At 47.5% G+C, this 15739-nt stretch overlaps 1 protein-coding gene across 1 annotated transcript; it reads left to right on the forward strand.

Annotated features, from left to right (window-relative positions):
* Positions 1–1435: 1435 nt before the first annotated feature.
* On the forward strand, positions 1436–9332 carry LOC136489628 (putative disease resistance protein RGA3). The gene is made up of 3 exons (XM_066486207.1): positions 1436–2512; positions 7435–9050; positions 9161–9332. The coding sequence occupies exons 1-3, from the start codon at positions 1436–1438 to the stop codon at positions 9330–9332; spliced, it is 2865 nt and encodes a 954-aa protein (XP_066342304.1).
* Positions 9333–15739: the final 6407 nt, after the last annotated feature.

Below are 15739 nucleotides of genomic sequence, written 5' to 3' on the forward strand. Positions count from 1 at the left end.
TTTATCCCCAGACCAAACATAACTTAAGCACGACTAATCTTGTTCTCCCAACTAAACACTAGACGGAATTATTCCATCACTTGAAATCAAGGGGGGGGTCATTCTATTCCATCATGTCTCCCAAAGAAGCAGTATCTTTGTTAAAATTCCTAGGCCAGTAATGCTGCTTCCACCAGAGCGAGGGTGCATCCTCCTCGTCCATGAAACAGCAGTGTATGGTGGCACCAGCTAGCTAGACACAGGAGCACTGAAGAAGATCGAGACGGAGAAGAGATTGCTTTGCGTCAGCATTCGAGGTCAAGAATTGCTTTGCCCATCAGTTTATACTAATGAATCCAAAGCGTTTTGGCGCACACAACCCTTTTGTCAGTTTTTATATACATCCAACAGAAGCGAACCGAATCTCAACCTCTTGGCTCCATCAAGCAAAGCGTTTCTTCTTCACTTTTTCTTTTCCACTCCAGGGAAAGAAAAGCATTATATTCCTTGTGCACAAGGACCAACCCAAAGTAACATTCCATTCCAATCCCATCCCAATCACAAGTAAGTAGCAAGCGATTGATCTATGTATGTATGCATATGTATGCAACCAGTATCTGCCATGTGTATGTGTGCATATATATGTATGCAGCCAAGAAGCTGCCATCTTGCCTTGCAAAGCATAACTTGCCGTGTATGAGTATGACGCCTAATTCCTTCCTACTATTATTCAATCAGGAATTCGATCCTCCAGCCGGGCATGGAATTGAATACACAAGTCATAGTGAATTCCAAAAGCCATGGAGTACGTAGTAGGAAATGGACTGCTCATTCCAGAAGCAAGGAATATCTGCTTCCATGCCAAGTTTACTTGGTCACTCGATCCTTGTCTCCTTTATTTTTCCCCATTGCTAATGCTAGCTATACATAAGGGGCCAGACCATACGTACTTGTCACCTTGCCTGTGTCACCGACAATCACATCCTCAAGAGGCAAACCAGCCGAGCAGGTAGCAGCTCAAGCCCCGCGCGCCTGCAAATTGAGGTGACTCCATCCTCTCCCGTTGCTACAGAAATCAACTTCTTTTAATTTCATTTTATTTTCCAATGTCTCTTGCTAGCATCGTTTCCTCTTTACTGTTTGAAGTGCTTGGAAGTCTATGTTTGTTTTCATTCACTAGCTACCCAATCTGCCTTGCCATGGATGAGACCTTGCAGATCACAAATTGGTTAACATTAATTTAGATCTGAGTCACATGTTAATCATTAATTACATATTCTCCTTCAATAAGCCTTGCATCCGGTTTGGAATATGAGTTAGCTACCTTAAGGTCATTTAATTTGGTGCGTGCACGCTGGCCCTTAATTACTTTGGCTGTCCATTACAAGACTCGGCTATTCCGATGAGAGTAATGTGTGACGGATTACTTGTTTATGTAGGACGTTCCTCTGGAGCCATGGCCGCCATCCTAGATGCTATGGCACCCTACGTGACGAAGCTGATAGCGGACATGGCCACAGAAGAGGTGGCCATATTGCTGGGTGTGTCCGGCGAGATTGAAAAGCTCAAAGATAACATGGAGACCATCAACTGCTTCCTTGCCGATGCTGAGAGGAGGCGCATCACTGAACAGATCGTGCAGCGATGGGTGAGGAAGCTCAAGGACGCCATGTACGATGCCACTGACATTCTTGACCTTTGTCAACTTCAAGCTGACAAGCACAAGGAATCTAAATGTGGCAGCATGGAGGAGAAGGCTTCGGGTTGCTTGCAGCCATTGCTCTTCTGCTTGCGAAATCCCTTGTTTGCACACAAGATAGGCAGCCGCATCAAGGAGCTCAACCAGCGGCTAGAAGGCATCTACAAGGAAGCGGACAAGTACAAGTTCAATATCAGCATCGGTTCCAATCCAGAGCCGCGGAGGCTAACTGCTGCTGAGTTATCCATCTACAAGACAAGTTCACACTTCGACGAGTCTTCCATAGTTGGGGAACAAATAGAGAGGGACACAAAGGAGCTCGTCCAGGTTCTAACCAGAGATGACAAGAATCATGACATCAAAGTTGTCTCTATTATTGGCATGGGTGGTATGGGAAAGACCACCCTCGCCCAGAAGATTTTCAATGAGGCAACCATCCAAGTGCACTTCAAAACGAAGATATGGTTAAACATCAACAAGCAGTTCCATGAGGCTGAGCTACTAAGGACAGCAATCCAGCATGCTGGGGGAAACCATGGTGGGCAGCAAGACAAGCGCACTCTCACAGACACCCTCATCAACACCCTATCTAATAAGGGCAGGTTTCTCATGGTGATGGATGATGTGTGGAGCCAGAGAGCATGGAACGACGTGCTTAGTGTCGCAGTTAGAATTGCCAGCAAGAAACAACCAGGAAGTCAGATCCTAGTCACCACAAGATTTGTACACCTACCACAGCAGATGCGAGCCGCCGCGCTGCACCAACACCGTGTCAGGCCTCTAGGCAATGATGATGCCTGGTCCTTGCTCAAGAAACAGCTGCAGCCTGATCAGGTTAGTCTAACCGTCTTATCCAAAAAAAAAGGCTAGTCTATCCATACTCTATACACTAGGACACCTGCTTTACTCATAGAAAGCCTATGAAGTCTCGTAGTACAATCTAAGCATTCTTGCTCAGAACAGCAGCTTTGGAGAGTAGCAAAAAGACACCAGGAAAACTATGATCTAGCAAACATAATAATCAAATTTAATAACAAAATGACACTATAGGGTCAGGTTAGCTATTAATTACTCTCTCCATCCAGAAACTCAGTGCACATCCATTTCAATGCGAAGTTTACCAATCTCCAATTTGACCTTATTTTTAGTATATCAACAAAAAGTAACAATATTTATCATATCAACTTTAGTATCATTAGATTTAACTTATGGAGAAATGAATTTACGATATATATATTTCAATTCATAGATGTTAATAATTTACTCTATAATTTAGTAAAACCTAAGATAGTTTGACTTAATAAAGCTGTCCACTTTTGGAATGTATGGAGTACATAATTAGATACTTTATTTAATGCCTCCACAATGATGCTCATAAGACGTGTTGGAGAAAGAAGTAAATCAATAGTTCCACTAGCGCCCAATGAGAGGCAGTTGCATCACCCGCCCTTCACTAGCATAGTAAACATTACTACAGGCGGTCTAAACGATTTTGGGAGGCAGGCAAGCTATCAGCCACCAAACCAATGTCTGTGTTAATCACGATTAACAGAGGCGGTGCTCGGTGCCCGCATCTGTTAATTGATTTAAAATAAAACAAATAAAATATCCCAAGCCCAACGTCAAACCCATGTACAGCCCGCCGCTTCTGTGTCCGTGCCACCGCGTTCTGAGCCCGCCATCATCACGTTCGTACCATGCAAGAGAAGGGGCCACGCGCCCTGCTCGGATCTGTCACTGCAGCGGAAAGCTGGTGGTCGCGCTCCGCCGCTGGAGGAGGGCCTTGCCCTGCGTGGATCCACCACCGCTGCTTGAGGTGGTAGCCATGCCCCACCGCTACTGGAGGTGGTGGTCGTGCCCCACCGCCACTAGCAGTGGTGGCCGCACCGCCACGCCACTGGAGGAGGGCCTCGACCCACATGTGCCCCAGGAGGAGGGGTCGCGCCCCCCGCACGGATCTGTCACCGCTGCCGGAAGAGGGCCACGCCCCATGCGCCGCCGGAGGAGGGGCAGTGAATCACCTATAGATCCGCCTGACGAGATCCTAACAGACATGTATGTTAAGCCTCGGGTCCAATAGTTCCCGAACAAAGAAGACCCCCGACCGACCCCTTCAAGATCGCCCGGGGGCTCGGGGGCTATGCCCATCGGGCACGCTCGCGCGCACCCACTGGCGAAGAGAACCAACTGAGCCTCACTCGACCGCAGCCTCTACCTAGGGCTCGGGGCTTCCCCGAGCCGTGGGCTATCGATCTACGGCACGACCAAGCCCAGTCCTTGGCTCCTGCCCAGCTCACGACGCCAGCCAAGGCCCGGGCACAAGAAGACAAGCCCCGAGCTACCGATGCTTGGGAGCTCCTCAGCCACTACTAATTTTTGACCCTATCGCATCGCTTCGCCTTGCATCAAATGCAAATCTGATGCAATAGGTGGCTGCTGTTGCATCAATTTTTCAAATCTGATGCAATAGGTGGTCATTATTGCATCGACATGGAGTTGGATGCGATAGTACTTCATCTCGATGCAATAGGTATGATCTATCACACCAATTTTGTACACTAGATGCAATAGGTAGAAATTATTACATCGGAAAATTTTGTTGCGTTACTATTGATTTTTTATGCAATATGTAGGTGGTACTGTTGCAACAGATTGATAGTGCTAAACTGTGATGCAATATATGATTTTTATTGCATCAGTTCAGGATTGTTTTGATGTGGTACATTGTCATTATTGGACCACAAGTGCCTTGGTCCAGGAAAAGGTCAACGCAGGGCATACCTATTGCTCGCTGAGCCGCGCGCCTCGTCACACAAACAGATGAGGGCTTCGTTGCGCCCTCCCTCATGTGGCCACGCCATTGCCTTCATCGCACCCTCCCCCCACGGCGCGCGCATCACGCCCTTTCCCCCACCCTCCCCCAGGCCGCCAAGGGCCACTGCACGCACTGTGCATCTCACCAAGTACGTATTGCCACGGTTGGTATATTGGAATATATTTCATTGCAAATAATTGTTGTATTGCCACACTTTTATTCATGGCCCTTGCATAGTCCTACGCATGGTCTAAAGAAAAAAAAAGGATAAGGCCACAACCGAGCCGCCCACCAAGTAGGCATGACACCAACACACTGCCCCACCAAACACACGTCACCCTGACTAACTGATGCCACCGTTGATGCCCTTTACACACTAGGAGCAATTAATATATAATTTTAAAATTTTGTCCTCATCAAGATGGGTACCAATACCACATGGTTGAGTGAATTTTACATATCATAATATATTTTTCCTCATTTCTTATTAAAAAGCAAGAAAAAAGCACCCTGGGTGCTCAAACCCACAACTAGCTCTCAAAAAAGCACAAAAAAACAATAAAACATACACCTTTGGGTGCTTCTCCACAACCAAGTATTGGAGCATAGAGTTACCACTAAATAGCAAGGCGTTGCCGAAAAATGATAGTCAGGTGCATTTTGGTCACTTTTAACTTCTCTCTCCAAAGCAGTCCTTAGAAATATTATTTTAATAGCTACATTGTTTGAGAACCAATTACCAGCATTGAAAAGTACTTTGTAGCCAAGACAACAGTGAGCAGTGTCCCTTAGCAAAGACCACCATTGAAGAGTGACCTACCGCAAATCTTTACAATATGGCACACTTTTAATATGTTGGCCAATCTAAGTGTCCTGGTCCTATAGAAGAACCATGGTCAAATTACACTTGAGCGGGTGGAGCCTCCTTGAGTGGGCGGAGCTCGCTATAGCGGTCAGCGGCGTAGGCCAGGCTCCCGAAGTTGAGGACCTGGCCCGGAGCGAAGGTGCTGGCCGTGATGGAGAACTCTCCGGGGAAGCCGACGCCACCGTCTGGGGCGGCGCCGCTTGATCCGGCGACGAGGCGGGTGGCTCCGGCCACTATAGAGCAGTAATCACACTTGACGTGCTCCCGTACCTAGAGCGCCAGTTGTCACGGGATCAGAACCGAAGCAAGTATTGTGTTCTGAGTACATGTCTCCAGTGTCTTGGGTGGACTCAAGAACACGAGAATCAACAGAGGGGACGCAATGCTTTATCCTGGTTTGGGCTCTCAGGTCCCTACGTCCAGCAGCTGATGATCCTTATACTCAAGAGCACCCAAAATCTGGGGGTTACAACAGAGTGTAAGAGAGAGAGATTTGTAGGGGATCGCTCGGTGCTGATCCTAGGGAAGCCTAGCCACTGGTGGAGCCTTCCCCCTCGCTGAAGAGGAGGAAGATGATCGGAGGAAGGGGAAGGAGCTCTCGGTGCCCCTCTCTAGGTGGATTTGCTCTTGGTGCAGAGCATGAACTGGTTTGCTGAGGAGTCCAATGATCCATCTCTGGATCGTCTAGAATTGTGTTCTGGAATTGTCGACTAGAATCGTCCTCTCCCGTCTTAGGATCCGACCTCCCCTTACATATCAAGGTAGGTCGGGTACATGACAGTTTGTGAGAGTTTAGCCAATGGTCTACATGTGCCGGAGTCCAGGAGGGTGTTGCCGTGGCATCAAGTGGACCGTGGCGATGTCGTGGAGCCAAAGAAGCCCTGGGCATCGTCCGGCTACTCTGTTCTGACACGCTGAATGTCAGGCTATGTCGGTTTGGACCGGTCTTCACCAGGTGCGCCTTCTGGAGGCTTCTTGGTGGTGAAGACAACCAGCTTGGGGGGCTAACACGCGAGCCCGGAAGCCCTGGAGCCCCCGAGGCAAGCAGAGGAGTTTGGCTTCTTGCATCACGCCTAGTGCGTGACCCTTTAGGAGGAGCGGTTGACAGTGCCACATTCGCGGGGTAGTGCCGGGGAGCCCCCAAGCCTTGGTGGCTCTAGGGGTTTGCCTCGAGCCTAGGCATTTGCTAGAACCGAAGGCTGGGAAGGAGCTAAGGATTGGGTCCATGCTCCCTTCGATCGGGAGCCCGGGGCTCGGGCGAGCCCCCGAGTCCCAAGCAGAGGCGCCGGGCATGTTCGGGCTTGGCCCAATGCCTTAGCCAGAGGGTGTACGTGAGCGCACCCGATGGGTGTAGCCCCCGAGCTATCCAGGAGGGGTCGGTCGTGGGATCTCTCGGTCGGGAACCCTTGATCCTGAGGTTTAACATATCTCTATGTTTGGATTTCATCAATAAGTAACCAATAAATATAACATTTGTCTAAATTATCCACCTATGCCATTACAAACCATAATGTAAAGTAGTCCAAAATTTACAGCTAAATTACTCAGTCTACCATTTCTAATAAACCAAAACGAAGACCCTAAGTTTGCATATAAATGAATATTTTAATGCATCAAGTGCGTCCTAGTAGATAATGCCCAGATTTCGACATTCGACTATCCTAGTCGTTCTATAGCTAATAATACCACGTAGCTGCCACACAACAAATTAAAACGCAAAGAGACCATTTAAAGTCCGATTCCTGTAGCCACAAGAAAACTTTTTTTTTGCAAGGAAAGCCACTACAAAACTTTCTGTAGTATAGTCCTGTTTCCCAAATGAGAACATTTAAAGCCCAATTGCAATGCACGGATTCCATATATTAGTCTTATGGGATTTTGGGGATTCCATTTCAAATCGGCCCTTTCCAAGCATAGTCTTGTGCTTATTTTCGAATAAAGGACGGTACACTTCCAATATGTTGGCCAACCTACGCTTCATTGTTTTACAGAAGAAGCTTATTTGCTTAGAGAAGTACATAAGCAACCTGATAGTTGTTAGAAGTAATTAAGAAGCTTTAAATTAAATGTTGGCAGGTAGATGGAATTGATCAACTGAAAACTATTGGGATGGAAATTCTTGAAAATTGTGAAGGCTTACCACTTGCAATTAAAGTGATTGGAGGTCTCTTGAGCACAAGATACCCAAGTGAGCATGAGTGGAAATCTGTTTTGAACAAGCCAGCTTGGTCACTGACCGGGCTGCCTCCAGAACTCGACAACCGACTATACTTGAGCTACGAGGACTTGTCACCCCAGATAAAGCAATGCTTTCTGTACTGCTCACTATTTCCTAAAGGTAAAGAAATCATTGGAGATGTAGTAACTCGAATGTGGATTAGTGAAGGATTTATCCAACCTTTGGATGGTAGTAGTATTATTTCACATGAGTATGGGTTCGAAGAGATGGCAACTGAGTACTACCAAGAGTTAATAAAGAGGAACCTTATAGAACCTTCAGAAGAATATTCTCTCACTGGATACAAGTGCACCATGCACGATGTGGTCCGCACCTTTGCTGAATATATGGCAAGAGAAGAATCACTAGTGGTGGTTGGCAGAGAACATGCAGCTACTGGTATTGGTGGTGGTGGTGGTGGTGGTGTGCATGTCCGTCGCCTCTCTATAGAACAGACCGTATCAGTACTGGATTGGGGCATTTTACAAAGGCGAGAGTCACTTAGGACATTAATTATAAATTTTAGAGTAAACTTTCATCTTCCTGGTGACTCGCTGAGTAGTTTCTCTAGTCTGCGGGTACTATACATAAGGTCTGCCGATTTTGATACACTAGTTCCCTCTCTGTCTATGTTGAAGCACTTGAGATACCTTCACTTATGGGGTACTGATATATCTAGGCTCCCAGATGACATCCACAAGATGAAATTTCTACTGTACATTTCACTTGGTAACTGTGAGAAGTTATTCTATCTTCCTGGCAGCATCATAAAACTTGTGCATCTAAGGTCTCTTGACATCAGCGGATCAAATGTCAGTGCCGTGCCTAAGGGGTTCAGTGAGTTAACAAATCTGAGGTCAGTTTATGGCTTCCCAGTACACGTGGACATGGATGCAAGCAATAGCTGGTGCAGTTTGCAAGAGCTGGAGCTTCTCTCTCAGCTTAGGGATCTTACATTATATGGCCTAGAGAAGGTGCAGGACAGCCGGATGGCTGAAAAGGCCATGATTAGCAGCAAGCGCCACCTTGGGTATGTAGAGTTGAACTATAGTGCAAGTGGACATACTATAGGGACAGGCAGTGGTGAGGCAGAGCAGCAGCAACAACAGAGTGTGACCGAGGAAGTCTTGGAAAAGCTCTGCCCTCCAACCTGCCTGGAGACTCTAGTTGTTCAAGGGGGATACATTGGTCGCCAGCTACCAGACTGGATGTGTGCTCCAGCGTCGGCAGAGTTTAAGAGCATAAGGTATTTGAAACTGGAGAACCTGCCTTGCTGCACCCAGCTCGCTGATGGTCTATGCTGCCTCCCAAGTTTGGAATTGCTGGACATCACGGATGCGCCAGCCATCAATCGTATTGGCCCCCAATTCCAAGCGTCATCCTCCGTGGCAGCTAGAGGTTCCGATGCTAGTACATCTCCACCGTTTCCTAAACTGAGACAGGTGTATTTGGATGGACTACGTGAGTGGGAAGAGTGGGAATGGAACGACTGTGAGGAGCATATGGATGTGGAAACTACCATAGCCATGCCTTGTATGGAGGAACTCCGAATAGATAACTGAAAGCTGAGCTGTCTTCCACCAGGCCTCGCCAGCAGCAAGAGGCGTGCTCTGAGAGAAGAGAACTATACCTGTACGAGCTCTCCAACCTGACACATGTGGAGAACTTCCCTTCAGTTGTGAAACTTGATGTGTTTGACTGCCCTGAGCTCAAGAGGATCAGCGGCCTCGCCATGTTTCAGAAGATTAGGTTCTAGAAGGTTCTCCACCGGACGGCACCGTACTTGGCCAAGGAAGAGCTCCGATTCTACGAGAAAGGGAACACGGTCTTCCACGACCATTGCCGCTCTCCCTCGTAGAATCAAAGCTCCTCCTTGACGTCCGTTACCGCTCGGCAGAGAACATGCTCGCCGACCTGAACACGGTCCGCAAGTTCAACTAGTACGGATTTTCTACAATTTTCTTACTATTTTCTAAGTTTTTCATTTCATGGAAAAATTAATTCTAAGATCACGCAAGCCACCGGGGACGAGGATGGCGCGTGCTCCAGCGAGGACGAGCGAGGCGTGATTTTGATGAACTAATTTAACTTTTGTTTATCCAAACATATATGCAAATCATCATGTGATTTTAAGCTAAAAATGACATATAAAATCATAATAAAGTCCAACATATAAAGTTACACATGCATCTACATCGCAAAATAAGATAAGCTACTGATAAAACATAAGAGGAATAAGTTTGTTACCTCCAAAATCGAAGAGCAACACCAATGGAGGGGGAGAGAGCAAGAACAACAGCAAGCTGAAGAACAGAGGCAGTGAGTTTGAATGGAATGGCTCGGGCTCGGGGAGGAAGAAATGAGCTGAATTATAGGCCGGGATAATTAGTCCTGGTTAGGGGTCCAAACCGGGACTAAAGATTAATCTTTATTCCCGGGGCATCACCCAAACCGGGACTAAAGATAAACCTTTAGTCCCGGTTGGTAATACCAGCCGGGACTAAAGATCCCTGCCCCGCGGACGACCGTTGGGCAGGGACCTTTAGTCCCGGTTGGTATTACCAACCGGGACTAAAGGGTCCTTTAGTCCCGGGGGCAAAAAATGCCTAGGCTAATGCTAAATTGGGACATCGTTTTAAAGTCTGTTCTCTAGTAGTGTGGGATGCTTGTACGTCACCTATCTATAGGGCAAACCGTATCAGTGGTGGAATGGGCTATTTTGCAAAGGCACAAGTCACTTAGAACATTAATTGTAAACTCTAGGGTAAACTTTCATCCTGGTGATTCGGTGGGTAGTTTCTCCGGTCTACGTGTGCTGTATATACTGTCTGCCAATTCTGATACAATAGTTCCCTCTCTGTCTATGTTGAAGCACTTGAGATACCTTCACTTAGTGGATACTGATATATCTAGGCTACCGGACGACATCCAGAAGATGAAATTTCTACGGTACATTAAACTTGTTAATTGTAAGAATCTATGCCACCTTCCTAGCAGCATCATGAGACTTGTGCATCTAAGGTCTCTTAACATCTATGGATCAAATGTTAGTGTCATTCCTAAGGGGTTCAGGGAGTTAACAAATCTGAGGTCACTTTATGGCTTCCCAGTACACGTGGACATGGATGCAAGCAGTAGCTGGTGTAGTTTGCAAGAGCTGGAGCCTCTCTCTTAGCTTAGGGTTCTTACATTATATGGTCTAGAGAAGGTGCAGGACAGCCGGATGGCTGAAAAGGCCATGATTAGCAGCAAGCGCCACCTTGGGTATCTAGAGTTGAACTATAGTGCAAGTGGACATACTATAGGGATAGGTGGTGCTGAGGCAGAGCAGCAGCAACAACAGAGTGTGACCGAGGAAGTCTTGGAAAAGCTCTGCCCTCCAACCTGCCTAGAGACTCTAGTTGTTCAAGGGGGATACATTGGTCGCCTGCTACCGAACTGGATGTGTGCTCCAGCGTCGGCGGACTTTAAGAGCCTAAGGTATTTGAATCTAGAGAACCTGCCTTGCTGCACCCAGCTCCCTAATGGTCTATGCTGCCTCCCAAGTTTAGAAGTGCTTACCATCATAGATGCACCAGCCATCAAGCGTATTGGCCCCCAATTCCAAGCGTCATCATCCGTGGCAGCTAGAGGTTCCATTGCTAGTACATCTGCACCGTTTCCAAAACTGAGACGTCTGTATCTGAATGGGCTACGTGAGTGGGAGGAGTGGGAATGGAACGACTGTGGGGAGCATATGGATGTGGAAACTTCCATAGCCATGCCTTGTCTGGAGAGACTCAAAATCGACAACTGCAAGCTCAGCTGTCTTCCACCAGGCCTCGCCAGCACCAAGAGGCATGCTCCGAGAGAACTATACCTGTACGAGCTCTCCAACCTGACACATGTGGAGAACTTCCCTTCAGCCCTTGTTTAGATGGAGAAATTTGGATTTTGGGGCTACTGTAGCATGTTCGTTTTTATTTGGTAAATAGTGTTTAAACATGGACTAATTAGGCTCAAAACGTTCGTCTCGTAATTTCCCACCAAACTGTGTAATTAGTTTTTCTTTTCATCTACATTTAATGCTCCATGCACGGGCCGCAAACATTCGATGTGACAGGTACTGTAGCAACTTTTTAGAAGTTGGGGTAGAACTAAACAAGGGCTCAGTTGTGAAACTTGATGTGTTTGACTGCCCTGAGCTCCAGGGGATCAGTTGCAGAAGATTAGGATCACTCGCTGCCCAAAGCTGGAGGTTCTAGAAGGTGTCCCAGCACGCAACAGCCTTCGACTGGAGGACGCCACCATGGACACGCTTCCGGAATACCTGCGAGCTGTACACCCAAGGTATCTCGAGTTGTATTGCAACAAGAAGCTACACGAATCCTCCTCATCACCAGGTAGCTCTGAATGGAAGAAGATCAGCAATATTGGAAAACGCGACATCAACTGCATCGAAGATTCAGATACAAGTTCGGATGGATATTCAGAGGAAGACTGAGGACAGCACAGCTCCATTGATGATCGCTCATGCACTCAGGTAATAGTAAATCGCATTCTTTCACTATGCCGAAAGTTGCTTTCCATATTATTAATTAGTTGTTGCTTGTACTCCAATTCTCGCATAAGTATGTTTATTATCATCTCTTGTATTTGTAGCTTTAATTTTTCTCTCACTTAGTACGTATTTTCAAGTGTCATTATGCAGTGACCGTGTAACTAATGTATGCAGGGATCCAGGATCCTTACGCAGAGCCACATGATGTTAGCTTGCAGTGGCAATTGGGAGTGAGATGTGCTTGGTAGAAGCTCGTCTCCAGCACGCACTTATGCAGTACACATACTCTGTTCACATACAGAGTGTCAACATACTGCCAAAGCATGGTTACCCGCGGCGTCTCCTGCACTCTTGTAGTCTTGACCATGTATCTTTTTACACTCCATATATATATTTTTTGAAGTAATGGACCTATATATATTTGCACAAGTAATAGGTCTGAAGCCGTGGATCTTGTAATGAACCGAATGTGTGGTCATGAAAGCAGACATGCAGCACGAACATTGTATGGTGACCTGATCGCTGATCATGAAATCAGGCATCCCAATCATTGTTGTTGATCGATCTTACTCAGCCTCCTCGATATCATGGCCATTATGGAGTTCTCCACTCCGATCTTGGTGGCAACAACATGTCCACTTCTGCTTTTTCGCCTGCACTGCACCAATATATGCAAGGCCCTCTGCTTTGTGAGGGAGGCAGAGCAAATGGTTCATTCATACTACTTTGGGAATATACGTCACCTGGCACCAGTGAATCCAATGTATCTCTAGTTGGATTGCAACAACTGGCCGCATAAGCCCGCAATAATATAATGCTGGCGACACGCGCAGACGGGTTGAGGGACAGCAGCAACCTGCCCCAGCGCCCAGCCTGCAATTCTACTAGCGAATGCACTTGCTTCTTGTAAAAGCAGAAAGTAAAGGACGGACCTGCTTGGTGCGTGCAGGCTGAAGCTTCGACTTTGATTGAAGCTGTGTTCAATTCACTCCAAAGTGTGTCGGTCAGTAACTCAGTATCCAGCAGCAGGTCCTTGTGCTTCCGAGTGGACTGGCGTCGCTTGTCGTGTAGGGGAGGGGGTCGCCGGTGGGTGCGGCCATGCGGGCAAAAGAGGTGCAGGAGCTGATTAGAGGTAGCTGTACACTGTGGTAATCATTGTCGTCGCTGGTGCTAGACCGGGGTGCTAGATCGAGGGAGCACCGTTGCCGGGAAAGGGACAGATTGAAGGAGCGGCGGCGGTGGCAGCTTCAGGAACCCGATAATAATAAAAACGAGCCCCTGTGTGGCTGAATCCATGGGAGTGGGCCTAGTGTTACAAACAACTGAAGGAAAATTACCATTATACCCCTGATAGAAAAAATTAAATTTATAAAAATTGTTTTTAAAGAATTGGTCACAAAATAGAAAATATGAAAGTACCTGCAAGTACCAGTGGTACTTTTCCAACGAATTGTGAAAGATATGCAAGGTTCTCCTGTGTGACCGAGGCAGGCAAATGTCAAAAGAGTTATTTTATGTACAAAAGCTGGTTGGGTTTATTTTAGAATACCATTTAGAAAAGGCTTAAAATCTTACTATTACTAATTAGAGGCCCTAACAGAGCCTCCACGTTAATCCTCATCAGATGTGTTAGAAAAAAAGAAAATTGCTAGAAAATCTCACATTAATCAGACACATGTGGCTATCAAATCAAAAGCCTTGAGCCATTCATAACCATTAGATCTATTTTATTTGAAGAAAATTACCCACGTATGACATTATACTAAATAAAATCTTTTTAATGAAAACAAAAAATGGTCGTACGTATATTTCATAGTCAGTTAATACAAAATAGCAGATTGGTCTATCTATCATGTTCAATTTTAGTTATTATATTAATATCAATATAAAATATCAGGACCCATCACGTTTATGGATCTATCACTAAACTTTTTTTTTACAAAGAAAAAGAGAACGTTCAATCATACAGAAAAAACTTGAACCGCCTTACAAATGTTCGCTCATAGATGGTTAATATAAAATATTAGATTAGCCTACGAATCGTGTTCACTTGGTTAATACATTAATATGCATATAAAATATCATATCTGTAGTGACCAGATCCTAACATATGGGTATGTTAAGCCTCGGGGTCTATGGTTCCCGACCAAAGAGACCCCCCAATCGATCCCTACAGAATCGCCCTGGGGCTCGGGGGGCATATCTATCGGGTACACTTGCGCGCACCCTCAGACTAAGGAACTTGCCCGAGCCTGAGCACACCGAGGCATCTGCTCAGGGCTTAGAGACTAACCCGATCCTCAGGCTCCCGATCGGCAGGGAACATGAGCCCGATCCTTGGCTACTGCCCGGCCTACGACGCCGGCCAAGGCCCAGGCACAAGAAGACACGCCCCGAGCCATCGAGGCTCGGGGGCTCCTCGACACAGCACTTTGGGCGTGGCCTTGCTGGTTGCTCCCCCGACAAGGTCACGCACGGGGCGTAACACAAGAAGACAAGGTCACTCCTCGGCCTCAGGAGGCTTGAGGGCTTCCGGGCCCGCGTGTTAGCCCCTCGAGCCGACCTCCCTCGCCACCAAGAAGACTTCAGAAGGTGTGCCTGGGGGAGGCCGGTACAAGCTGACATGGTCTGACACTCAGCGTGTCAGAACAGGCCAGTCGGATGATGCTCAAGGCTTCTTCGGCTCCACGACATCGCAATGGTCTATAGAGCGCCGCTGCAAGACCCTCCTGGACTCCGGTGTATGTAGACCACCATAGGCTCAACCCCCAAAACCACCATGTACCCAACATATCTCGATATATAAGGGATAAGGTCGAATTCTAGAGGGGGGAAGCCGATTCAGACAGATCATTCCATTCTTCATCGATCCGCTCCTGCTCAGCACCGAGAGAAGAGCAACCTAGAGAGGGGCACCAAAAGCTCCTCCACCGCACCCATCGTCTTCCTCCTCTCAGACGTGGGGACAGCTCCACTGGCGGCGAGACAACCTCAGGATTAGCACCGAGCTAACCCCCTACCAAATCTCTCTTCCTCATGTACCCTCTGTTGGAATCCCCCGATTTTGGGTGCTCTTGAGTATAAGGACTATCCGCTGCTGGAAGTACGGCATCGATCAGCCCGAACCAGGATAAAACCGTTGCGTCCTCTCTGTGATTCTTGTGTTCTTGAGTCCACCTTAGCCACCGGAGACACGTACTCTGACATCGACTTGAACAACAATGCTTGCCACGGTTCCGACCCCGCGACCTCAGGTGCGCCAGTTAGGGGGCAACATCAACTGCGATTCAGGCTCTATTGTGGTCGGAGCCACCCGCCTCGTCGCCGGAGCAAGCGCCACTGCCCCAGACGGCGGTGTCCACTTCCCTTACGAGTTCTTCATCACAACCGGTGCCTTCGCTCCGGGCTAGGTCCTCAACTTTGGGAGCCTGGCCTATGTTGCCAACTGCCACGGCGAGCTTCGTCTACTCAACGGGGCCGCGTAGGCAGGCAATGAGCTCTTGGCACCGCCCCCTCTACCAGTCCTCCAGGAAGCATATCTCAAGGCCCTGGCCCAGCAGATCTGACGCGGTCTAGGTCCACACCCCACTGTGTTGGGTCGTCGCCAGATGTTCTACATGCTG

Source organism: Miscanthus floridulus, chromosome 10, assembly GCF_019320115.1.
Source record: "Miscanthus floridulus cultivar M001 chromosome 10, ASM1932011v1, whole genome shotgun sequence".
Taxonomy (NCBI): Eukaryota; Viridiplantae; Streptophyta; class Magnoliopsida; order Poales; family Poaceae; genus Miscanthus; species Miscanthus floridulus.

What these genes read in the sequence shown, in the direction of transcription:
- LOC136489628 (XM_066486207.1), top strand. Translation starts at nt 1,436, where the DNA reads ATGGCCGCCATCCTAGATGCTATGGCACCCTACGTGACGAAGCTGATA. An exon ending in AACAGCTGCAGCCTGATCAG is followed by an intron (nt 2,513 to 7,434) that starts GTTAGTCTAACC and finishes AAATGTTGGCAG; the next exon opens with GTAGATGGAATTGATCAACT. An exon ending in GGACTACGTGAGTGGGAAGA is followed by an intron (nt 9,051 to 9,160) that starts GTGGGAATGGAA and finishes GTCTTCCACCAG; the next exon opens with GCCTCGCCAGCAGCAAGAGG.